Source organism: Cucurbita pepo, chromosome LG04 (genome assembly GCF_002806865.2).
Source record: "Cucurbita pepo subsp. pepo cultivar mu-cu-16 chromosome LG04, ASM280686v2, whole genome shotgun sequence".
NCBI classification, from domain to species: Eukaryota; Viridiplantae; Streptophyta; class Magnoliopsida; order Cucurbitales; family Cucurbitaceae; genus Cucurbita; species Cucurbita pepo.
Window position 1 is genome coordinate 1,573,164 of NC_036641.1, and position 25,372 is coordinate 1,598,535.

Below are 25,372 nucleotides of genomic sequence, written 5' to 3' on the forward strand. Positions count from 1 at the left end.
GAACCCCCTTAAATATATGTGCTATATACTATATTTTCATAATAGATTTTGAATGCAAATTTTAAATCAAATTAATAATCCCCCTAATGGAATTATGTTTAGGTTCATAGGTATTGTTAATTGAGATTAAAGAGATGTGTAGAGCCATTATAGTATGAAAAGTTGTTCCTTTAATGGTACCAAAAAAAAAAAAAAAACATTATATTTTTTGTCCCCATACCTATTTACATTAAAAAAAACAAAAAACAAAACAAATTAAAGAGAATGAAAAAGCATCAAAATAAAGGAAACCCCATTCAAGTTCATACATTTGCCAGCCCAAAGAACATGTTTTTCTTAAAAAAAACAAAAAGACTTTCCTTTTTCTTTTTCTCTTTCTTTTTCTTTTGTTTATTATAACCTTGTAGCCCATAACTGTTGATCAATACTTCTCTCTCTGCTCCATTCTTGAGCTGCTAATGGCAAAACCAGAAGCTAAAGACTTCGAAGCGACCTCAGAACCCTTCAACTCTAAGGTAAAATGTTCTTGAATTGTTCTTCATTTTCAAATCTTTCTTATTTTCTGCTAAAATTTTGCAGACATGTTTGTTGCGAGTCTCCATTCACTGTGAAGGTTGCAAGAGGAAAGTGATCAAGATTCTCCATAATATTCATGGTACTGTTCTTCATTTTTTCTTCATTTCTTTACATTTTGATCGCTTTCTTTTACTCAAATCTTAATTTCCTCTGTTTTTCCTTCATTTATTTTGTTAAAAATTCAAAATTCCTCTCGTTTCCTCATCTGGGTATGCCTTATTTTTCCTCTAACATGAATTTCTTTCATCAAATTCTTCATTTCTTCACATTTCTTGCCCTTCCTCAAAATTTGTTCATTGTTTTCTCTTAAAAAATCGAAAATTTCCATTGTTGTTCATCTGGGTGTTCTTCAATCTCCACAATTACAGGAGTTCACGGAGTAGAAATCGATCGAAAGCAGCAGAAAGTCACAGTAACAACGAATATAGACGAACAAACATTGATTAAAAGGTTAATCAAGGCAGGAAAGCACGCAGAACCATGGCCAGAAAGAATACCCATCTATAAAAACATCAAAGAAAAGCAAATCGCTATGGAAATCCCTGTCTTTGTAACCAGCGCCGCCGTGCACGACGGCGGAATGCAGAAACAGAGCACGGAAACAGAGGCTCCGGCGAAAGAAGTGCCAGTCCCATCAAAAAATGAGGAAAACTGTGGAATTAGTGGAGCTGCCCAGGGCAACGATGGAGACGGAGCTGCGGCGAAGATTGGCCGCGCCACCGTGGAAAGAGTTGTGGAGCATACATCGGGAGGAGGTGGTGATAAGAATATCGCCGGTGAGACTCAACCTGGTGGGGCAAGTGGCGGTGCGGTAGCTATCGAGGCAAGCAGCGGTGGCGGCGGAGAAGGGAGGAAGAAGAAGAGGAAAGGGCAGAAGAAAGAGAAGAGTGGCGGAGGAGGCGGCGGCGCTGTTGTCGGAGATGTGGAGGTTCCACAGGTAGTTCCTCCACCTGGCAGCATAGGATCAGCCACTCCTCATGATCATCACCATCATCATGATCCAACTCCATCATCCAATCACGCCCCTCCATTTAACCAACCATACTACCATCCAGTACATACGATCTCATCCCAACCGACTCACGTAGCGAGTTACAATACGATCTCACCTCAACCGACTCACATAGCAAGTTATAACACGATCTCATCCCAACCGACTCACATGGCAAGTTATAACACAATCTCATCCCAACCAACTCACGTGACGAGTTACAATACGACACACCCAACTACCACCTACGGTCCTTACTATGTCGAGCCACTGCCATATTCATATGTACATTCAGTTGCAGTAAGAAACGCTTCACCACCATCACCACCACCACAACCACAACCATTGACAGAACTATCAAACTCTCCGACGTCTAATCCATTCGACTTCTTTAGCGAGGAGAATCCCAGTGGTTGCACGGTGATGTGAGAATAAAAATTGTGCTTGTTTGGACAATTTTGGACATCGAAAAGACATGAAACTTGCACAAGTTGTATGAGTATTTGGGGGTAGAATTGTAATATAGATGTATATGGAGGGATAAAGTATGAAAAGAACAAAAGAAAAGGGAAAAAAAAAGAACAACTTTGTGGGTTATTGTGCTTAGCTTTATTTAGTGTACTTCTTTTAAAGCTGCACTTTAGTCTTTATCTTTTCTTTAGATTAAATTATAAATATGTTTTTTTTTTTATTTTATTTAGCCTTTTGTTGTGTTGTTTTAAAGGTGTTTTCGAAACACGTAAGTCCATGACNTTTTTATGTCATTTATAGATTTTGTGTTTATTAATGTTTGATGTGATTTATAAATTTGTGGCTATTAATGATATATAAGTTTCTTAATATATGTTATATATTTCAATTTGGCTCGGGTCAATCCGAAGCTTTTACTCACAAACCCGAAACCGAACTGATTCAGTTTGGGTTCAAAAAAATAAATCTAACCCTACCCAAAATGCTAATCCAACCCAACCCAACCCTTGTAGTTCGGGTTGAGTTGGTCCGGATTGTCGGGTTGAATGTACACCCTACCTATATATTTTCAATTTTGTGATCTATTTGACCATTTTTTAAATTTACAAATTTATTAGACACAAAATTAAAAAAATTAATATCCAATTAAAAACAAATATTGAACCTGTTTAATTATATGTTCACGTGACATTTTTTAAGTTTAAGAATTTAATAAATATACCGTCTAAAGTTTAGAAACCTATTAAATATTTTTACCATTTAATTAAATATAAATATGAAAATTTAGAAATTAAAAAAATATATTAATAAATATTTTTACCATGTAATGGTTTTTTTAGTCGGGAGTGGTTGGAATTTAATTTTAATTCATATTACCATCATATGGTAGCGCCCATTTTGATGTATTATTCTTTGATCTTCGTTTCGTTATTATTGAATAATTTGGAACGCTACATATTAAGTTAATTTTATTGGAACTTATATGATGCAGTTAACATTCTTATTGGTTCGATAACTAATTGATTTTTTTATTTATATTTTTAAAAAACAAATTTATAAATATATGACTTCGTCCATAAGTTTTCTTAATTGATAAGTTTCCTTCCTGGTTAAGTGATGGCGTCCACATTTGTGGGGGCCACTAAAACCTCATCCTTTAAAACCCGTGATCATAGTCGGATAGTAACCTGAACGGATGTCTATCTTGAAAAACATTGTCGTTTCTGTAAGTAAGTTAAATACGTCCTCTATATGAGGATGAGAGTATTTGTTCTTTATCGTTCTTTTATTCAATTCTCTATAATCCATGCACAAATGTATTAATCTACCATTTTTCTTGACAAATAACATGAGTGCGCCGAATAAGATGTGTTGGGGTGGACCAAGCCCTAATCTAGCAAGTTTTGCAGTACATTGAGTTTTTTTTTATAAATATTTTCATTTATTTTGGAAAATGTCTATTTTACCCTCNCTGGTGTCATGCGGTATGGGGTCTTGGAAATAGGTAAGTACGCGTTTCAAGCTCTATGCATAAATCTACCGCTCGGGACGAGGGTACTCCTGGTAAATCATCTAAGAACACATTAGAAAAATAGTATACCATTGATACCGCTAACAGAGACTTTTCTTCTGCCACGACCTGATTTTCGAGGGTTTGAAACTCGAATTGAGACTAAAAAGGCAAATACGAAAATAAATAAAAAATACAAGTAAAATAAAATAAAAAATAAAATGCAATAAAATTTAAATAAATAAAAAAACATTCAAAAACACCATTAAATAAAATACTAAATCCAATTATAAGAGGATGTTGGGAAAATGGTAAGACAGAACAAAAAAACGGACTGAGGCTCCATAACAACACCCCTCTTTGATAGTGTAGCTTTCGAGCACCTCCCCACCTCAACCCTACTTAAAAAAAAAAAAAAAAAAAAAAAAAAAAAANCTACTTGTAGGTTGTTATCGCTTTCTTCTCCTAGTGGGTTCCTACAGCTTTCCTTTAGTATATAAGAAGTTCGGACTCACCCTTTACAATGCTCTTAGCTATTATGTAGGTCTCAAAGTTTCGATTGATTCCTCATTGATGTCTACCCGTGTAGTCCCTAATCCCTCTTCGAGACTGGTTTATGGCGTCACGGTGTCGACCTTGACCCGTTCCTACACTCAATAGACGTGTTCATACTAAACCACCTACCCGTGTAGTCTCTGATATCTTCCATGATCGATTTACAAAGTCGTGACGTCAGCCTTGACTCATTTCTACCCTCAATAGAGGCTCTCATCCTGGCACCTACCTGTGTAGTCCATTGTCCAACCACGCTGGTTTACAATTCGCCTATTTCTACACTCAATAGGGGTCCATACCTTGAGCTAACTACCCATGTAATCCTTAGTTATTCTCAAGAACCAATTTCATGGGATCAGAGCATCGACCCTGACCCGACTCTACGCTCAATAATAACTCAACTAGTTTCGTGATTTGTAAGCTACTTAAATTATGATAAGACATCGTGGAGGCCTACTAGGTTCTTAGAGCGTCCAAGCAGTTTAAACTCCATTTTTCAATTCCAGGACATTCTGGGTTAGCCCCTCGGCTTAACCAATCCCTAGGTGCAAAGGAATGTTTGCATGTTAACACGTTCTAGCGATCCCTACAAGTATTACTTACCTAAAGTCCGTTCGGTTACTTACTTGGATGACGAGTGTCTTCCCGAGCTAGCTTTACTGTATATTAGAAGCTTCAAAATTTCTGAAATCGCTCTCTCATGTGCTGCCATCTATGCATTTGCCATCTATATTTATCTTGAATTTTTGAGAATTTTCTAGGTATTTTCTGTTTTCCCTCCTCTCAAAATTTGATCTCTAAAACTCTCAATAAAATCTCATAATTTCGACTTTAAAGGAAAAATCAAGTTTTAAATTTCTCGTTAGGGCTCGGGTTTTACATCTTCCCTCCTTATATCTACAACACTAGCCAATATACCCCAAACTCTGTGTTGTATTAATCTCTTTGCTTTCATCATGGAAACTATCTTGAGGGTGATTCTCGTACAAGTACCCTTGAACTTGAAGTTGGTTAGTGATGACAATGAAAAAACTACTTTATACGGCAACGTATGCTGGTATGATTCTAGGCTAACCAACCCATCCCGAGAATTTTATCAAAAGCATTCATGTCTACAACTATCAAACCCACGTCTAGGGTTTGCCCTGAAATAAACACTTGGCCACCCTTCACTCTATTCCTAGCAATTAAGTCTAACCCTTAAAACATACGGTAGATTCATATTTAAATTTCTAGTCTTAAGTTAGAATAGGTTGTTTTGCATTTCATTGTTTTAAATTATTTTGTATTTGTTTTTGTTTTCTCTAAATTTAAGTATTTCATATTTAAACACGTAAGACCATGACTGTGTTTTCCAGAGAAGAAGTTGTTTTAAACGTTTTTTTGAAGTTTACGTTATCAACTATGTTCATGTAAGAGTTATATTTCCGCATTATAGATGAGCATGAGACGTTAATAGCGACTCTGAGTATGTGGAAATTTAAGGTCGTTACAAAAGTATTCTTTCATATCAAGTATGCTCATATTGAGTTCCCGAACCAATGAACTCATTATTTAACCGTCATCATTGAGTTCTTTCTAATTTACCATGAGTATGATAGTCAACTATCTCTAAAGCTTGACTTTTCATATTTAGGAGGCGTAAAGTGTTACGATTAACTCACACTTCAGTATGTTTCTCCAATTATGTGTCATCATATACACTTTGAGCTCGTAATTTCAAACTCACTCTTGACCATCTACAGTTCATCTACTAGATTCTTTGTAAGCCTAAAGTACATAATCTGACGATTATACTTACTCTTTATACAAATAGTAAGAGTGACGTACAGTTAATGAAGAACCCAATCTATCATTCAGAGACAAAACACATAAGAAAACGATACTATTTCACTTCTAAGTTAGTAGATGGTGATATGTGTTTAAAGAAGATAGAGGGTGCAAAGAATCAACCAGACATGTCGACAAAATGTCTTGATGTTTGAAAATTGAGATTGTATAAAGTCGGAAAATTTACGATATTATTAAATATAAAATTTAATTTTATACCTAATAAAGTATTTTCTTTTTAAAATTTATTAAATATGAAATTGAAAACTTATTAAATATAGGACATTTTTAAAAATTATTGATTTCTTAAAAAAAAAAAAAAAATTGAAATTTTAGGTGATTATTGTTATTTTTTGTTTTTTTAACGGCCTTTCAAACTACTCTCACTTGGGTTTTGTTATTTTGTTGTCTATTTTTTACCTTGAAAACTAAAAAAAAAAAAAAAAAACTTTATTAAAATAAAAAAAACTTTATTTTTATTTTTAGAATTGGTTAGAATTCAAATATTTTGTTTTAAAAAAATAAAAAAAAACGACAAAAATAGAGGTCTCAATCGATTGAGTAGTGTGAGTTGAGACATTTTTTTTAGACTTAACCAAATTGTTCGGATCATAAATTTTTGAACTCAAACAACTGATATTAACTAATGAACATAACCTGACCCAACCATAAATTTTCTCGGGTTGGATGGGTCCAGATGGTCACGTTAGTTCTCAAAATATTTATTTATTTATATTTAAATACTTAATTAAATTTACAATATAAAAAATAATGTTGGAAATTAAATATATGTACGTAAATTGATTTATATTTAAAAAATTAACCCTACTAATTATTTATTTATTTTTGGTGGGACCCAGAAAAAAGAAAAGGAAATAACTCGCACGCTTTCTAGAACCATCCGTATCGGATCCCTCGAAGTGAACGACGCGTAAGGGAGAGTCAATGTCTTCCATTTGACTTTCTAGATCTACGCTCCCATTAAGCTTCCAGTTTCCACCATGGCCGTCCGTTTCGACCGACTCTCAACCTGCGTTCTTCTCCCCTATAAATTCCCTTTCCTTCTCCTCTTCCTCTTCCATCGATTCTATCGCTAAGCATTTCGATTTCCCTACAAAATCAATCATCTAATCGCATCTTTCTTCCGTTTTCAATCTCAAGCTCCTCTGAATTTCCCCCACGTTTTTTCGCTATGGCTGATTCCAATCCTTCGTCGCAGCACCAAGAAATGGTACGATTCTCTCATCACTCGAATTTCTTGTGGTTTGTGTTATTGATTTAATTGGATTTGTCGATTTTGTGCGGAATTTCTGTTTTCTGAGATTGTGAGGATTGATTGATTGGATTTTGTGTAGGCGGCTAGGGCAGAGGAGGAGAGGCTGAAGTATTTGGAGTTTGTTCAAACGGCGGCGTTTCGAGCGACGGAGTGTTTCTTCAACGTTTATGGCTATGCGAAGAACCGGATTGGTCCACTGAGGCCCGGCGTTGAGACTGTCGAGGGCACTGTGAAGTCTGTTGTCGGTCCTTTGTACAATAAGTTCCACGGCGTTCCGATTGAGGTTCTTAAGTTCGTCGATCGCAAGGTTGGTTTTCTTTCTTCTGTTACTGTTCTATGCATGTTCTTCATATAAATTTCTCTTCGGTTTCTTCTCGGATTGATTTATCAGATGCCTTTGGTCAATTATCAATTTCAGCCTGTGGATTAAAACTTCTCAATTAAGTAATTCTATGGAAAGTCTAAATGAATTTCTGTGGAGATTAAATTCCTAATATACTGTAGACTTTTCGTTTTGGTCCTTGAACTCCAAACATACTTTCCCTTGGCATGGCTTCAAGTATCTTTGTTCAATATGGACATGTTACATGTATAAGGTTGAGTATTATTTGAGTTTATGCTAGAAGAATCGAAATGGATGTTTTCTAAAAAAGTTCCAAGGATCAAATGAAGATTATACCAATTTTGTAGTAGAAATATCAGAATGGAATTCAAATCAGTTTGTTCATACAAAGTTGATATGTTAGGTAGCATTTTGTGTGCATTTCGAATTCTAATGGAAGAACGTGATGAGAAAACTGAGAATTTACAGGATTGAGGTTGAGATTAGCAAAAAGGATTTTGTATTGTTAGTTCTTTCCCCTTGGAATGATGCAAAAGACCAAAAACGTTGAATGCTAAAACACTGAGAAACTTATGTTCTTTGATTGTTAATGTATAGGTTGACGAGTCGGTGACCAAGATCGATCGCCATGTACCGCCAACCATCAAGCAAGCCTCATCGCAGGCCATGTCTGCTGCACAGCAAGCGCCTGAAATTGCCCGAAATGTAGCCTTGGAGGTCAGACACACTGGCCTTAAAGACTCTGTCTCTGGCATTGTGAAATCTGTGTATGCCAAGTACGAGCCAACTGCTAAGCAACTCTACTCCAAATACGAGCCGAAGGCCGAGCAATGCGCAGCTTCGGCATGGCACAGACTCAACCAGCTCCCTGTTTTCCCCACTGTCGCACAAGCCATCTTGCCAACTGCAGTGTACTGCACCGAGAAATACAACGAGACCGTGCAAAGCACCTCCAAGAAGGGCTACAAGGTCTCTTCGTACCTTCCGTTGGTCCCTACTGAGAGGATTGCCAAAGTGTTCAGCAAGGACAGAATTGAGATGGAGCCCTTGGTGAATTGAGAGTCCTTGGATTTCCTGGTTTCGAAATAACACATTATGAATGTTTTTGTTGAATGGAGGCACACTTATATGTTGGTGGTTGTCATCCTCTCTGAGCCTTGTGTTGTTTTGGCTTCAGATATAGCTATGGCTTTTATGTTTCTTCTTTGATAAGAGATATTAGTTACACAGGTTTGATATTATATTTGAAGGCTTAATTAATTCCTGTAGTCTCTGTTTCAGATTAACTTTCTTCCTACTTAGGTATAATATTGGATGGGTGGACGAAATGTTTTTTATAAATATTTTTTATAAGGTGTGAAAGCTTATCATGAGGCTAATAGCCATATGTAACAGGTTGAAGTGGATAATATCGATGGTAGACTTTAGCTGTTACAATTTCTAGTGCAGGAGGATGAAAGACATGATAGATCCCCCACAGTCGCCTGTCCAACATGTTCTCCACTATGATAAGTGATCTTAAAAAAGTCGCCTGTCCAACATGTTCTCCACTATGATAAGTGATCTTAAAAAAGAAATGGTAGCAAGAGTGAGTATTAAAAGTATTAAGTAAGTAACCTACTGGTAGGATCTAGCCGAACTCGTTCTTATACACAGAATCTGAAGCTGTATGCTCATATTGCTCCTAGAGTTGGCTAAATTTGTTGCTTAAAGTCTGCTAACTTTTCAAGCAAATGCCTACATAATTCGTGTACATACCTCCTATAAGGAGTGCCCTAATTCTCTTATGGTTCATAATTTAAGGATTTTCGGGTACTTTATGTTTGTCTAGTTTTCTCATCAACCTTGGCTAGTTGTGCGTAGAGTCATTGTGGTCCCTAAGAAGGCCCTAGGGTAAGTTTATAAGTATGGAGGAGGATTTTGCTCTTAGAACGATGGCCGAATTCCACACGTGTCTGCCTACTGGGTTCAATTTAAAAGGTTCTCCCTAGTGGTGTTGAGTGTCACAATTGCACTTTTGTAGTAGCGGAACAGCAATTGTACAACATTTGTTCTAACTTAGGAAATAAATCAGTTGTATGATTAGTTGTATGAAAATCACAAGTCGCAGAAATTGGACGTATGATCAAGCCTCATTCACGTTGAGAGAAAGTGTTTTAGAAAACGTGAGAAAAGAAATGCATTGAAATCAATTTGCAAGAAAACAATGTTATAGGCTAAAAGAAAATAAACAATAACTCATAATAGCATATAACTCGGGTAGGAAAAACTAACAACTAGTCACATCCCCTCGGCATTCTAGCTCCGACGAGTATAAACATGATTTTAGTGAATAGTCATACACCCCGTATTTACACACTAGAAATAGTAAAACCTAACTATCCATGAGAACAATTGGACCCTATATGATAACTTTTCAACCTTCTAATGACTTTAGCTGGTCCATAATGCTTTTGCACCGGTCGTTGGTTTTTGTTGTCTTGAAATCAAAGTTGATCTAACATCAACTTGATCATAACTCTTTCTCCATTTTGAAATTGTCGTAGTCAATGCTTTCGATCGACCCTTCTCTTCATCTGTCTAGATGGTCTTCCCGAGTAAACATGAGTTGCGTAAGAGGTTTGTCTCTGTCTCCCCCCTTTAGCAGAGATGTTAGCTTAGGGTCTCTTTCGAGCATTTGGGTGACCATTGACAGTAATATTTGCAGGTCTAATGGACCAACTTTTAACAAGTCATTTAATTGGTGTTGAACTATAGAACACAACCAAACATGTAATAGCCGAAAAGTAAATAAAGAAATAAACAAATAAAAAAAACTTTATAAAAAATAGTTAAAATAATAATAATAATTAATTAATTAATTAATTAAAATTAGAATTAAAAAAAAAAAAAAACATTCCCCACCTCTCTCCACTATTCCTTTGTCCCTTCCCACAATTATCTCTCCTCGATCCATCCCACCTGCCAAAAGAAAAAGAAAGAAACAGAAAAATCAATTATCTCTCCTCGATCCATCCCACCTGCCAAAAGAAAAAGGAAGAAACAGAAAAACAACAATGGTCAGATCTGAGAAGAAGTACAATGGCTTTCCGTGATTGCAGATTTAGAGATTTTTGTCAGTTATTACCGTAAAATCCTATCTCATATTTCCTTTTCCTTTATAGTTATGGTGATAAGAAATTAATTTAGGATCAAATCTTGTTTCCTATCTTAACCGTCTGTAATAATCAGATCCCATATACAATTATTAGATTTTTGTTAGCATTTTAATTATACGATTCAATAAAATTTTAGGTGGCAAATCTATAAACTAAAAGATCGTAGTCTGTACTTAAAATTGACCAGTAATATGTGTTTAGACAATTGAAAAACAAAAGGATGAGAGAGAGAGAGAGGGAGATTGAGGAAAGATTTTGTTAAACAGTATTTAACAATAAAAGTAAATATCAGACGACAGGGAGCTCCTCCCAATTTTAGAACCTATTTACAGAATGAAAAAGATGAGAGAGAGAGAGGGAGATTAAGGAAAGATTTGTTAAACAGTATTTAACAATAAAACGAAATATCAAACAGCAGTGAGCTCCTTCCAATTTTGTGTAACAGAAAACATCACAATTTTTATTAGAGGGTAGTGAGATTCTTTAAATTTTGTCTAACAGAAAAGATCAGAATTTTACTATTGGGCAATGTAAATTAGGGAAATAATTTTATAGAGTTCAAATTGAAACTGATGTCATGAGCTCATATAGGTTGACTCGGATTTCAAAGGACGGAATTGAACTTTCATTAAAGATATATTTGTGACAACGACTTAAGCTATCCAGGTAAGTGACCTTACTATCGGCATGGTTTTTTTTTTATGTTGACACGTGCCCTGTGGTTCTGCACGTGTCATATATATTGATATGTGTGAATTGTCTGTGGATCGATATGCTTCCTATATGTTATGTTATGTTATATAATATGTGGATTGTATGATAATAATTATCGTACGATGTGCTCTAGGAGATGTTTGAGATAGGATACGAGAAGGATGCACAAAACGAAATGTAACGATAGGAGTAAGATACGTTCATGAAACGTTAGAGTTAGGTTACACACCGAAGTGCTATGGATAGGAGAGAATGGTGAAAGAATACGGTTAGGTTATTGGTAGAAAGGGTTAGGTTTGTGATAGATTGATAGAACGATAGCATTAGGGTACGTTCTTGTGACGATATGACTAAGGTACGTCACGTAATGATATGTCTGTGATAGGTATAAGAATATTAAGGCTATGGTAAGTTAGAGAACGATATGACTATGAAGTGTTTACGTTATGACTTGTTTATGATATGATGCATTGTATGCTAGATTATGGTGCTTAAGTACGTAGTTATGTGAACGTGAATGTATGCTTTTAGTCTGATGTGATGTGTAATGCATGTAACGATGTGTGGTCCTTGAACGATTATGGCTTGTTTGTATGAATATTTGAATGTAACTGCATGAATTGTATGACATGAAATACGGTAAATTGCATGAAACATAACCCTGTTAGGAATATGTATGATATGTAAAGAAATGAGAATGAGAATGACATGTAAGCATGAAAACGTGACAGGGGGTTATGTTCATTAATGATAACTGTAGGACTAGTGGGACCTCATGCATATTGTGTGCTCATGCATTTGGGGGGATACCCCTATCCCATCACGAGGGTACGGACGCGTACATCCAATGGCAGGACAACGATCGTTATGCTTTGCATAGCGCTGCCGTGACGGTTCTAGTTTTAACGGGTCCCGGTGGGCCCCCAGAGCATGCCCACCGGCTAGGGACAGTGGCCCAGCGGTGTGCGAACTAGCTGGTGAGCCCATACTCGCACGTATGGGCTGCGTGTAGAGTATATGGTACACGTCCACGATTACCTGTTAGGATTACACCGTAGGGAAAATGAAACGAAACGAAACGAAAAAGAAACGAAACGAAATGAAACGAAACGAAAGATAGGTCCCATCATTTTATTGCATGTGATTGTTGCATTTAACCCCAATAGTGGGGTCACTTACTGAGTATTTCTTTAAATACTCAAGCCATGTGCTACTACATTTTTCAGGTTAAGGCAAGGCATTCCTGTACGGCTGACGACGGCATCGCAACTCGAGATCATGGCACATGCATAGGATAGTGGTATTCATTTTCTTAGACTTAGGATAGAATAGGATGTTTTAAACTTAAACGCTTATTTATTTTATTTCGGGTCTTTTATTGTGTCGTTTTAAAGATGTTTTCGAAACACGTAAGTCCATGGCTGTGTTTTTAAGTTAAAGGTTATGTTTTATGGAATTTAAATGAAGTCTTCCGCATTCAATGTTTATGGTATGTATAGAGTAGCGACCTTAAATTAAGTAGAAAATTTCTGGTCGTTACAAAACATAAAATCAATCTTGTGATCTATCTGTCCAGGTGGAGACAAATACTTTGTCTGACTTTCTAATCTTGTGTTGCGGTGTTCTGTAGCAACCATGAGATTTTTGTTGGAGTTAGCTCACTCAACTCCTCTCTTCAACTACGACAATGGTAGCGAACGTAAGTTCATCATGGATAAGATCTCTTCTCAACTGTTGTGCCGACATCATTTCCCCCTTTTGGTTGACGGGTGTTCGTTTAAATGATTGTTGAGTTGAACTCCATTACTATTATGCATTTTGTGCATGAGGATGACTTTGTATTCTAGTCGGACGTGTTGATAAGATTTATGTCCTAAAGCCTCGGAGTTAATTATTTAATTTATAATAATAATTTTGATTATTTTCTTTACAATTTAACGTTATCTCTTGTATGAAAATTTAAAGGTTACTAATATAATCCATTGTGAGATCCCATATTGGTTGGAGAAGGGAACGCAACATTACTGAGTGTGAAAACCTCCCCCTAGAAAACACATTCTAAAACCGTGAAGGTAAGCGAACAATATCTGCTAGCAGTGAACTTAGACTATTACCGTGTGTAACTCAAATATGAGTGCTTATGCTCTATGACTTTAAAATAAAATACATAGCCATTAGAGGTCGTATAATCTACTTCTAACATTTTTCAACGCCATTAAGGGTGCATGTGAGTTGGGTTGGATTGGAAAAAACTAGGGGTGTACATGGTCCGAGTTGGGTCGGGTTGAGGGATTTTTTTGACCCAACCAAAAAGTTCGGGTTAGTTAGATTGGTAACCCAACCCAACCCGAAACTTTTCACAACCCAACCCAACCCAACCCAACCCTCTATTTTCGGGTTGGGTTCGGGTTGGGTTATTATTATTATTATTATTATTTTAAGTTTTATTCATCCCCAATTTATAATTATTCGGATACAATCTTATATAAAATATATTAAAAATTTACAAACACAAATCAATCCATAATTATTCAATAAAAAACAACGAGCGAAAATTGTAACATATTAACATAGTTCGAGTGAAAATTGTGACATGTTAGTTCAACATGTCATAAAACTAAAAAAAGGTAAGTACGGACATTTCTTAAAAATTAAAAAATTGGTTAAAATAGAAAAAATATAAAGATATATCATGAAATTAAATAAACAATAAAAATGATTAATCTAAAAATATTATATATAACAAAAAAAAAACATATAAAAATATTTTAGAGTAAACTTAGGCTGACTTCAACCTTAAACTATTAGAAAAATAATATATATATATATATATATATATATATATATATATATAAATAGAAAATAAATACATCATAATTTAGAATTACAAATTTATTTTTAAATATATTAAAACTAGAATTAAAAAAATATAACATAAATATATTAGAACATAATTGGTGAACATTCAACTTACCAAAAAAAATTAAATTATTAAAAAAATAATATATATATATATAGAAAATAAATACATTATAATTATAAGTTTATTTTTAAATATATTAAAACTAAAATTTAGAAATATAATAACGTTCCAAAAAATAGAAAATAAATATATTAGAATCATGATAAATATATTTAAACTAAAATTTAGAATTACTTGTCTATAGAACATAATTACTTGTCTATCTTTAATCGTTATACACATATAATTTATGAATAATTAATTAGTAAAATATTTTTAAAAAATTAAATACATAAAAAGAAAAAATGCATAATTTATGAACATATATAACGGTTGTTTTTTCCTGGATTTGAGTGTGAGTCTTCATAGACGGATGATACCTCTTAGTCTACTCAGTGAGTTTACATAAGTATCACTCTAACAAACCTATTTTACATAAGTTTTTTTAATATATTTTATATATTTGAGTTTGGCTCGGGTCAACCGGAGGATTTTACCCACGAACCCGAAACCGAACCGATTCAATTCGGGTTCAGAAAAATGAACCCAACCCTACCCGAAATGTTAATCCAACCCAACCCCTATAGTTCGGGTTGGGTTGGTCCGGGTTGTCGGGTTGAATGTACACCCCTGTAAAAAAAAACTTTTGGACCCACCCAGAACTTAAGGTTAATGAGCCACCTAATTAAAGTTCACAACCTAACCCTCTATTTTTAGGTTGGGCTGTGGTGTTATTAACTTATTCACACTATATGTTGCATTAATAACCAAAATTTTATAAAATTCAAATATCAAACATTCACGAGTCACAACTTATCACAAACATGGTAACAAACGTCAAATATTCTCATTTTTGGGTTGGACCGATTAACCCAACAAAAATCTATAAATCGACCTCAATTTTTGATTTTTCAAAAATTTAACTCAACCCAAACGGATAAAAAATCTAACTCAACCTAACCTTTATGATTTGGGTTGGGTAGTCAGAATTAGTTATATTATCGAGTCATATGAACAACCCTAAACACCATCCTCCAAAGATTCAGAGCCTTTTTAGTTTAGAGCGATGAAATTGTGTATATACGATTAAGACAAAGTTTAGGGTATAAGGTAAAATTTAAAAGATATATATTGATTTTTTATGGGAAGAAATTGTTTTCGTAATAAGATAAAATAAAATAAAATAAAATAAAATAAAATAATGGACATTAATGAAAAAATATATTTTGAATTTATATTAATTAATTATGGATATTTGTTATTGAAAATCCGAAAATGGATATAAAGTAATAACGTGAAAGTGAAGGCAACCGATGACTCGGATCGGAAAACAGGTGTATCGCTACACACACGCAACAAAAACCCCTCCTCGCCTAGTCTCGCCGCCTTCTTCCTTCTCCGATCAAACCCTCAGATTCTGTTATCAAATCCCTAATTTCCGCTTTCATCCATCGCGGTTCTGCTTTTGAATCCTCTCTGTGAAATGGCTGTGAATTTCCTTGACCGGACTGATCTCTGGAAGAACAAGGCTCGCTCCCTGCAGCTCCGCCTCAGGGATCGCTTCCGTGTTGTTGTCGACAACCATCGCTTGAAACCGGCCATATTCTCCGATGGCTACTTCTCCTTCACCCTCCGTCTTTGGCTTCAGAGGTTTCGTGATTTTCGCCATGATTTGCCCTCTTCCACTGCTTTTTATCGCAAGCGAGGTGCCTTTTTATTTTTTTCCATCGTTTCCTTGGTTGCTTGTGCTTTTTAGTCAGATTTATTGTTTAGTTAGTTTCCTTGGAACTTCACGCTTTGTACGAGTGTACGAAATTTATTTCTTGAAGAATCTGTAGTTTCGGCCTAGGGATTTCTAATAGATGCCTTTAGGCTTTCGTTTCAACTAGTCGATTGTATGTTAATATGTGTCTTACTAAACACTGGAGATTGTTCGTGAAGTGATTTCTTTTGAGTTGTGGCTTCTGCAAAAGCTGAGTGGTTTAATTTTTTATGGAGACAGTTAGCAAGGATTTCAGTGATGGAGAAGAATCGGTCATTCTTCGGATGCTTCAGGCCGTAGCTGTTCCTGTTCTTGGCAATGTTTGCCATGTGTTTATGCATGGTTTGAATCGCGTGCAGGTGCTAAAAATGAGTGAAGTCTGAGGTTTTCTTTTTTATTTGCTCATTTTTGTTGCCATCTGTTTTGATCATTTGGTTTCTCTTATAGGTATACGGTCTGGAGAAACTACACGAGGCTGTGCTGCACAGACCCAAGGACCAACCTCTTGTTACAGTGAGCATCTTTATGAATTGGTTTTGTCATTGCATTTTTAGATGCTTCCTCCTGGTTTTGCTAGTTACATTGGCAACCTTGAAGAATTCAAAACTGGAATATTTAGCATATAGTATTATATTTGCATTTGTGTGATACTTGAATATTGTGGTAACGATAGAGCACTGTATTTTTCTCCCCGTTTTTTTAGGTTAGCAATCATGTGGCCTCTGTAGATGACCCGTTCGTAATTGCAGCACTGCTTCCTCCTAGTGTACTTTTTGATGCCCAAAACTTGAGATGGACTCTATGTGCAAGTGATCGATGTTTTAGCAATCCTGTCACTTCTGCATTTTTTAGTACTGTGAAAGTCCTGCCAGTTGCCCGTGGTGATGGTATCTATCAAAAGGTATTGTGGCCTTTTCAACTTATCTTAATACTGGCTTTGAAATCTTATTCACAGTTGTTGCAATACCTGGTGTTTATCATTTGAAATGTGGTGGAGATGTTTGTGGTTTCCTTGAATGGTTATTTCTTCTTTGTAGACATGATTGAAGGCTTTATTTATCGTCTTTAATCAGAGTAAAGCTTTGCAATGAGTGACAGAACTTTTGTTTTCTAATTATGTTCGTCTTCTTTTTTTCTTTTTTAATTTTTTTTATGCCCATTGTATTATTTCATTTTTCTTCTAAAAGAACATTTCTGACTTCTGATTTTTCCCTTTATTTTTGGCATATCTAGGTTCTTAAAATCAGTTCTTTATTTTGGTCAGTAGTCTTCTCTAAAAGAAGGATTATGGAAAGTGTAAATGACTTATTCTTTCTTTTTCCTGTTGTTCCTTCTTGAATACCTATCTCATTACCTAGGGCGCATAATCGTGGGATGTGAATAAAGAATTTAGTTATCAAAATGTTCAGATCCTTTTTTTCCTCCATCTGTCGGTTTTCTTTTACTGTTAGATAAAGTTGTTTGGAGGGATAGAACTCCACGTTTCTTAAAGTAAAATGTAGGGAAAAAAGTCATATGGTCTAATTGGTATGTGCATGGATTGAGTTCATGTTGAAGTTTTGGCATAATTTAATTTGGATTGTAGTTTTCATCTGCTTGTTAGTTTTCTCGCCTTATCTTTGTCTTGATGGCTCAGGGTATGGACTTGGCTATTTCAAAATTAAATCTTGGAGGGTGGGTTCACATATTTCCAGAGGGGAGTCGTTCTCGAGATGGTGGAAAAACAATGGGTTCTTCAAAAAGAGGCATTGGAAGGTGAGATCTGAGGAACTGTTTTCTGGTTTATAATTATGGGGTTTGAAGTATTTTTGAAGATCCAGATTTTTGGGAACTTCTGCAAAGTGTTATTGACTCTAATTTTGAAGTTTAAGCTCAGCCTGTTTATCATTCTATATCAATATCATGGCAGGCTGATTTTAGATGCAGATACTATTCCTACGGTTATTCCATTTGTTCACACGGGTATGCAAGAAATCATGCCTATTGGAGCTAAAATTCCAAAGATTGGAAAGACGGTAGGTCTTCCTAATAGTAGGGTGCTTGTCAAATTTTTTCTATTAATAAGTCTCGCTCTCTTTCACGCACACACGCGTACTTACGTTTTTCGAATGATTTGTTTTACCTTTCTTAAATATCCTTGTGGTTGTTACATGGAAACTTCAGGTGACAATTATTATTGGGGACCCCATTGAATTTGAGGATCTACTTAACTCTGAAAGTGCGCAAAAGGTCTCTAGGGGAAAGTTATATGATGCAGTTGCTTTGAGAGTTGGAAATCGGTTGCACGAAATGAAAATTCAAGTAGAAAAACTAGCTTACGATCGTGCATTAGATATGAAAAATAATTCAATGAGTAGCACAGAACGAGCAGCCATGATGTTGCAGCAAATTGATTGGGAGTCATTTGGCATTGGTAGCTCAACTTCTATTGACTACAGTTCTCACACAAAGCACGAAACTCAAACCCAGCCTGATTTGGATGTTTCCTCAGCAGAACGACCTGTTTCTGATTGGTATTTCAGAATGCGTCTATCTCGAGAAGGTGGACTTATATCAAGAATGCGTGGTTATATCGATCCTACCGAGTTCATGAGTTTTGCAGCAAGAGGCTTGTTTAAGAATTGTAGAACAGAAGGCAACTCTGAATTTGGCGAGACAATTAGGCCATTAAAGGCATGGAAACGATTTGTAGAAGCCAATTTGCAACGTGGCAGTGGTACTCTCGTTAACATCACAAGTTACAACAATCTGGCTGTTTTAATGAGATGACCTCTAATGATCGACCATTCAGCTGGTCCCTCCTGTAAAAAAAATGATGAAAATTTGGCATCAAGATCATAAAGTTTCTCAAACTATGACGTGTTGCTTCCAAGTTCTTCTGAGTAACTACTTGTACCCAGGACAAAATGCAATCAGCAGCAGATCTTAAGTCGTAAGATTTGGTCATGTTATTTTGGTTTCTGGTTTTCTAGTTTTGCATCAAGTTGGCATTCAGAACTAATGTAGCTGGAGGCCGAAAAGTAAAGAAAAAGAATGGTTTCTATGTCTACTCAATCTGAATGAAAAAGGTAGAGACATTAAGCCACTTGTACATCAAGGTATGATCAAGCTTTCCATGTTCTTCTCTGCTTTATAGGCTCTATCCATAATGATAATAAGAATAGTAGTAGATTTGATTATTCCCCCTGCCATGCTGTGTTTGCATTGAGATTTTCTTTCTTATTTGAGGCCCAATCTTTTAGACTGAAGATTTGATGCAAGTATTTCCGAAGTCTTCTGTCTGGTAAAGTTATGATGAGCCCAATAGTGTTTATATGCTTCTGATTTTTGTGTTCCAATCTCTTCATGCATGAGATGGGACTAAGGCACATATATATATATATATATATATATATATATATTTTACAATACGATATAAATATTGATATTAATTAGCCTTTCTATAAGTTAGATGGTTTACATTAGAGACTGCTTGTAAAGGTATAAATTATTGCCATCAACTTTTGTTCTCTAGTAGCTACCTAATTTTAGTGAGAAGTTGCTATTCTAAAATGCTGTTACTAGTTCAAACAATGAAGGTAGCATGAAAGTTTTTCTATACTACAGTAGCACTAGAATTTTTTCCCTAAAATGGTTATGATATTTTTTCCCATAAAAAGAAGTGCGAGTGCATTTGTTATAATAGATTCCTCACTTTTAAGTTGTGTATAATAGGTTCTTTTAATGTATTAAGAAATTGATTGGTTTATTTGATATAAAATTCAATTTTATGTCTACTAAGACTTTAAGCATTCGATTTTGTCGGTTAATGACCAATTAAACACAAAATTGATATGACACACATGTTAGTAGAATGAGTCAAGTGAATGGTCTTTTAACAAGTATAATATAATACATATTAAAGAAGTACCGTAGAATTAAGTCAAAAGTAAACTCGAGAAACAGACCCAAAAATTTTTAATTTCTCAAAACTTAAGTCTAGTTAACCCGACCTTTGTAATTTGGATTGAGTAGGTCAAATTATGAGGTGATATAAACACTTTGGATTGAGTAATCTCAATCCAAATGGGTCAAATTATCCGTTCATATAAACACCTTAGCAATGCTGTGGCACCTAACAAACTTTCTATCCTATTTGAGGTCGTACAAAAAAAAACTGCATCTTTCAAAGCATTTATATTTTATATAACATAACTGTAACTATTGTCGGAAGAAAACTCCAATATATTGTATTTTAAGAAAATACTTATATTGTATTTTAAGAAAATACTTGAAAAATAATTTATATACGAGATTTAAATTTAAAATTATCCTATCTCTATACACTCTCTTAAATTAAAATTAAAACCCTAAAATAATGCTTCATTTAATTCTAGAATTAAAATAAATCACATCAAATTAAAATTATTCTTAAAAAGATATTGTCTTCCCATCACTCATTCATATACACAACAACATGCCCACACACACACTTCATAACAAACCCAAACACGTAATTAGAACTATTACACACATAAGCTCACGACTCCGTTTTCGACATTTCTCAACAAAAAGCTAACACTATTTAAAGACTCATATTACATCATAGTCATCATCCATCATCGACCCATCAAGCTGAAGAAGATCACGAGTTCATATCATATCATATCATATCATATCTCGCATGTCATAAGGAGAAGTAGGAGTCCGAGGTCCGACTTCGCTTGTCGTCTTCTCGTAAGCATCTGACGTCGATCTTCTTCGAAATCGGAATGATTCTCTACCTCCATAATATTGATAAAATTTGTCAACAAAAATTAAAAAAAAAAAAAAAAAAAAAAAAACTCTAAACAAATGATATTAAACGTAAAACAAAAATTATGAACTTATTGGATAAGTAATAGAATAGGCATAGGAAGACTAAGTCATGCATGGAGGGTATTATAGTCATTTCACATCCCACACTTAATTATTACTACTCGGAATGTATTGTCCACGGATAAAGTGACAACTCCACAAAACGACAAAAAACCGGTCCAGATCTCCTCACTTTGTGGATAACTCCGCCTCCCTCCGCCGATAATGTAATTATAGTTTTCAGCTTTAACAGAAAGAAGGCTCTAGAAATTACCGGAAAAAGGAGAAAGTGGCGGCGTGGAGGAGCCGGCCGGCGAAACCGGCGGCGAACCGTACTGATAACCCGGCGGCTTTACGATCATAATTCGTCTGGAAACTTTAAGTGGCTCCTCCGACGAGGACGGCGGCGTTCCTTCCCCGTAACTCTTCCCATTGGATTCTGCCCAACACCATTAAAGCCAAATTTGAGTTAATTAAATTCTTTTGAAGTTAATTAAATTAAAGTTCAAATTTTTATAAAGCGAAATTTGTAATGAAATTTGTGGTTTTAAATTATGGTCCGTGGCGGCGTACCCTTGACGGCGGTGGACCGGGAAGTGAAGGATGGGTGCTTGCGGAGCTTTCCCAGACCGGAGTCCGGCATCGGTCCGGCAAGCGTGTCGTCCCACAGCTGGTCCAGTAGCCCCATGGCGGAGAGAGAGAGAGAGAGAGAGAGAGAGAGTTCCGATCAGAAAAGGGTCAGAGAGAGAGTGAGGCGATAGGGGAGCGGTGGAGTGAGTTAAAAGGAGGAGGAGGGCGTTAAATGTCGAACATGTTTGTTGAAAGATCTAAACCGTTGGATTCGATCCAGGAGGGAAATGGTGACGTGGCAAGTCCATTGAATCGGCACGTATTGTGGATAAGATCGACGAGGAGAGAAGGTGATGCCAAAAGTCAGGGAGATGGGCCCCTGTGACGTCATCTCACGTGACTCGAAAATTCAGTGTGGCTGCTTATTACTTTATTTATTATTATTATTTTTTTTTTTAAGGATAATTGTGGCTGCTCATAAATCATATTAAATATTATATTAAATCTCTCAATTTAATTATTATTTTAATATTAATCTTTTGAATTAAAAATTTTATAAGGAGAGGTGATCGACTCTTATATAAATTCATTGTATAAGATAACCCCACTCATATGTCTCCACGTGAATAATTTGAATCAAATTATTTATCCAATAAATTTGAATAAATCTGGACTAAGAAATATTTAATCTCCTTTTATAAATTAATTAATTGAGAATTAATTTTTCACATCATAGTCATATGCGACTTGATCTTAATCCTAAGTGAGTTATGAACTCTTGTTTGTGAAGGCTTGCTCTTTGATTTGCATGGGCGGGAATGACTTTGAAGTCAATTATATGTGTCTATCATTTTACAGACTTGACTAAATAGGAACTTGGAACATCTTACGAGATGAAATTTACTTCTTCGGTCATTAGATAGATGAGTAGTTTTCTTAAGTGTTGATTTCAAAATTTAAATTATGGAGCTCGACCCTCACGCTAGCTAGAGGGAGACTTAATTTGTGGTTGAATTATAAACAAATTGTTTATCAGATGATCAATAATACTTAAGCTCTAAGATGTAATTATATAGACTTCACCCTCTCGCACTAAAATGAACATAAATACTGTAGGTGAGTTGAAAGACATAACTATGAAATATACTGTAGGGGCATTAGGCTGAGTTGAAAGACATAACTATAAAATCATGATGTTCATAACGACTCTTGAAGTCAAATGTCCTCTTTGATCCTCATTTGACGGTATCTTAACTTCAAGTTAATCTTGGAGAATACTATTGCACCCTATAACTAATCAAACAAATCGTCTATCTTAGGTAGTGGGTACATGTTCTTAATGGTGATTTTGTTTAACTCTCTATAATCTATGAATTGATGCATAGATCCATTTTCCTCTTTACGAACAAAACATGAGCGTCCTAAGGCAATACATTGGGCCACATGAAGTCTTTATCTAGCCGCCCTTGAATTGTTCCTTCAGCTCCTTGAGTTTTGGTGCCATTTTATAGAGTGGGTTAGAGATTAACGCAGTTCCTTGTTCCAGCTCGATTCCAAAGTTAACTTCTCTAACTAGAGACATCCTTGACAATTCCTCCGGTATCACATCCTTAAATTTCCTAATCACTTGAACTTATTATGACACTATTCGCTCTACATCGCTGAATGTCTTTGTACATGAAACTCGCCCATGCCATGGGTCTAAAGGTCACTACACCGCCGTTACCATCTATCAATATGTGATTCTTTTCTAGCTAGTTTATCCCTAAGATGATATTGTAGTATTGCATACTAAAGACAATTAATGTCACTAAGGGCATGCTGTTGTTCCCGAACTGTGAGTCTATCCATGGTTATCTAAGCATCCACAAAAATGTTTCTTAATCCTAGAGAGGTTCCTATCTGACCTCCTCCTATGTCCCGAGGGAGCTTGGGTAATCTTTGTCTGCTTATCTTTGCATCTGTGCATATCCACGAGGGTAACAATACATAATGTATCGACATATGTAATAACAAGAGGCTCCTACAAGTATTTCTAAAGGAAATACAAAATTAGTTACATACTCATTCCGTTTGGGACCAAATTTCCTTGTATAGAACCTATAGGGCGTGGACATTAAGGAACCAAAGAGAATTAAGTGAGAATTGATTGAAAGTAGGTTAAATAATAAAAAAATTATTTGGGTCAGTGTGGGTGACCTGGCTAGTTCAAGTGAATCGGCCACATCATTGTCTACAACCTCAAAACAGAGGAAAGACTTGTATAGACTAGGTGCAATAACTCAACGTTACTTTCCCTGCCTTGCACAATGGTTATCTCCCTCTGCTTTCTTCTTCACAATTATAGAGGGAGTGTCAAGAAAGAGTTAGAAGCTAGCCATAGGGTTTTTGATTCATCATGGAAGAAGTTACGGGCTTAGAACAACCCCTAAAAATTAGCCTCTTCGTCTGAGCTCCCCTTCATTTATAACCCAAGTCTCCACCGACTTTGAGAGCTCTAGAATCACCTTGAATCTAATCTGGAGTTGAATTCTCAAATTAAAATTTTCACTATTGGATGCCTCTCGGCAGAGCTTCATAAGTAATTTTTTACTAACGTTTTTTTTTTTGTTCGTTCGTTTTACATAAATAGTTTACGAGTAGTAAAGGATTAATATTTTAATGAGACCCCAAAATTAATATTATAATTTATTTAACTTCACACTACATTGGTTTCAAGATTGATGAGGATAAGATGTGACATGAAAGTCATGTAAAGAAAATGATATTTATTTTTTTTTTTTTTTTTTATTTTGCTCACATAATTCAGAAAGTTCATTTTAATAAATAATTATTGATTCAAAACATTTGTCATTAAATTGATCTAAGGAGAATTAAATATTTATATTTATTTTAATTAATTTATTTTATGCAATGATTTTTTTTATTAGATTGTACATAGTCATTTATAACAAAAATTTGTATTATTTTGATCAATGAAGTAATAATTGTTATGTTATATAATGTAATATATTAGTTGGTAGCATTAATTAATTAACTTATTAATTATATTTAATTTTAGAATAGATGTATATAATGTTTTAAGTAATTTAAAATTATCTAACATTTATTTAATATCAAGTGTAAATATGAATTAAACTTTTAAAATTATTTAATAAAATTTTGAAATTATTCGAAAAGATAATTAAGTATCCAATTTTGTATTTTTAAAAATTTTAAAATTTAAGAATTTATTTAAAACTTAAAAAATTAAGAGAAAATAAATAATAAATAATAATAATAATAAAGGGGAGCAAATGGGTCAGGTATGGGCACTGAGGAGAGAGAAAGATACAGAAAGGGTACAGGTGGCGTTTAAAAGAGTGGGGCCACCAGTGGCCGCTCACGTGATGCATCTTTTTTGGTTTTCCGAGGTGGCATAAAACAACAGTAAAAAGGCAGCTAGTTTGAAGAAATTACATGTAGTGCCATTGGGACAGCTTCAATAATTGAAAGCCGCCATTATCACTCAATTTATCGCGATAACAACTCTTTTTCTCCTTTCACTTTCCGTCTCGGTCTTCTATTATATTAAACTTTTTTTTTTATTTTTTATTATTCTTTATTTTAGTTAAATTGAATTTTTGAAAATTAGAATTTAATTTGATTTTCTGACATTTATCCATATTAAATATTTCGATATTTTAAAATTAAAAAATTTATAAGAACTTTAGGATTAGCAATATCCATTTTGTCTCTACTTCGCTTTCATATCTAAATAAATCTTAGACTTTAAAATTGACATGACATTTCAAGTACTGATTTTACTTCTTTACCCT

The 25,372-nt window shown here is 34.9% G+C and overlaps 4 protein-coding genes across 5 annotated transcripts; 3 read left to right on the plus strand and 1 right to left on the minus strand.

The window, feature by feature from the left end:
* The first annotated feature begins 332 nt into the window (after window positions 1–332).
* On the plus strand, window positions 333–2,258 carry LOC111792876 (heavy metal-associated isoprenylated plant protein 36-like). Its single transcript, XM_023674489.1, has 3 exons — window positions 333–515; window positions 580–655; window positions 945–2,258. The coding sequence occupies exons 1-3, from the start codon at window positions 459–461 to the stop codon at window positions 1,994–1,996; spliced, it is 1,185 nt and encodes a 394-aa protein (XP_023530257.1). The 5' UTR covers window positions 333–458; the 3' UTR covers window positions 1,997–2,258.
* Window positions 2,259–6,921: 4,663 nt separating this feature from the next.
* On the plus strand, window positions 6,922–8,838 carry LOC111792892 (REF/SRPP-like protein At3g05500). Its single transcript, XM_023674513.1, has 3 exons — window positions 6,922–7,164; window positions 7,289–7,516; window positions 8,150–8,838. The coding sequence occupies exons 1-3, from the start codon at window positions 7,126–7,128 to the stop codon at window positions 8,609–8,611; spliced, it is 729 nt and encodes a 242-aa protein (XP_023530281.1). The 5' UTR covers window positions 6,922–7,125; the 3' UTR covers window positions 8,612–8,838.
* Window positions 8,839–15,685: 6,847 nt separating this feature from the next.
* On the plus strand, window positions 15,686–19,467 carry LOC111792863. Its single transcript, XM_023674468.1, has 7 exons — window positions 15,686–16,092; window positions 16,389–16,507; window positions 16,596–16,661; window positions 16,852–17,049; window positions 17,785–17,903; window positions 18,058–18,163; window positions 18,312–19,467. Exons 1-7 carry the CDS (start codon window positions 15,870–15,872, stop codon window positions 18,915–18,917), a joined length of 1,437 nt encoding a protein of 478 aa, XP_023530236.1. The 5' UTR covers window positions 15,686–15,869; the 3' UTR covers window positions 18,918–19,467.
* A 1,054-nt stretch (window positions 19,468–20,521) lies between these two features.
* Window positions 20,522–21,744, minus strand: LOC111792901 (dormancy-associated protein homolog 3-like). 2 transcript variants are annotated; one of them, XM_023674524.1, is made up of 3 exons: window positions 21,558–21,744; window positions 21,259–21,423; window positions 20,522–20,907 (listed from the first exon to the last, which is right to left on the minus strand). In XM_023674524.1, the coding sequence occupies exons 1-3, from the start codon at window positions 21,670–21,672 to the stop codon at window positions 20,801–20,803; spliced, it is 387 nt and encodes a 128-aa protein (XP_023530292.1). In that variant the 5' UTR covers window positions 21,673–21,744; the 3' UTR covers window positions 20,522–20,800. The 2 variants fall into 2 exon arrangements, with proteins under 2 accessions (XP_023530292.1, XP_023530291.1); XM_023674523.1 differs by having other exon boundaries at window positions 20,522–20,911; window positions 21,558–21,741.
* Window positions 21,745–25,372: the final 3,628 nt, after the last annotated feature.

Bases quoted from the DNA above. Each gene is read 5' to 3' on its own strand.
- LOC111792876 (XM_023674489.1), top strand. From the start codon at position 459: ATGGCAAAACCAGAAGCTAAAGACTTCGAAGCGACCTCAGAACCCTTC. The intron at 516-579 runs GTAAAATGTTCT...AAAATTTTGCAG, and splicing joins CAGAACCCTTCAACTCTAAG to ACATGTTTGTTGCGAGTCTC. The intron at 656-944 runs GTACTGTTCTTC...CCACAATTACAG, and splicing joins GATTCTCCATAATATTCATG to GAGTTCACGGAGTAGAAATC.
- LOC111792892 (XM_023674513.1), top strand. From the start codon at position 7,126: ATGGCTGATTCCAATCCTTCGTCGCAGCACCAAGAAATG. The intron at 7,165-7,288 runs GTACGATTCTCT...GATTTTGTGTAG, and splicing joins CGTCGCAGCACCAAGAAATG to GCGGCTAGGGCAGAGGAGGA. The intron at 7,517-8,149 runs GTTGGTTTTCTT...GTTAATGTATAG, and splicing joins TTAAGTTCGTCGATCGCAAG to GTTGACGAGTCGGTGACCAA.
- LOC111792863 (XM_023674468.1), top strand. From the start codon at position 15,870: ATGGCTGTGAATTTCCTTGACCGGACTGATCTCTGGAAGAACAAGGCT. The intron at 16,093-16,388 runs GTGCCTTTTTAT...TTATGGAGACAG, and splicing joins TGCTTTTTATCGCAAGCGAG to TTAGCAAGGATTTCAGTGAT. The intron at 17,904-18,057 runs GTGAGATCTGAG...ATATCATGGCAG, and splicing joins TCAAAAAGAGGCATTGGAAG to GCTGATTTTAGATGCAGATA.
- LOC111792901 (XM_023674523.1), bottom strand. From the start codon at position 21,672: ATGGGGCTACTGGACCAGCTGTGGGACGACACGCTTGCCGGACCGATG. The intron at 21,424-21,557 runs GTACGCCGCCAC...GGTGTTGGGCAG, and splicing joins CCGGTCCACCGCCGTCAAGG to AATCCAATGGGAAGAGTTAC. The intron at 20,912-21,258 runs GTAATTTCTAGA...AATATTATGGAG, and splicing joins GCCACTTTCTCCTTTTTCCG to GTAGAGAATCATTCCGATTT.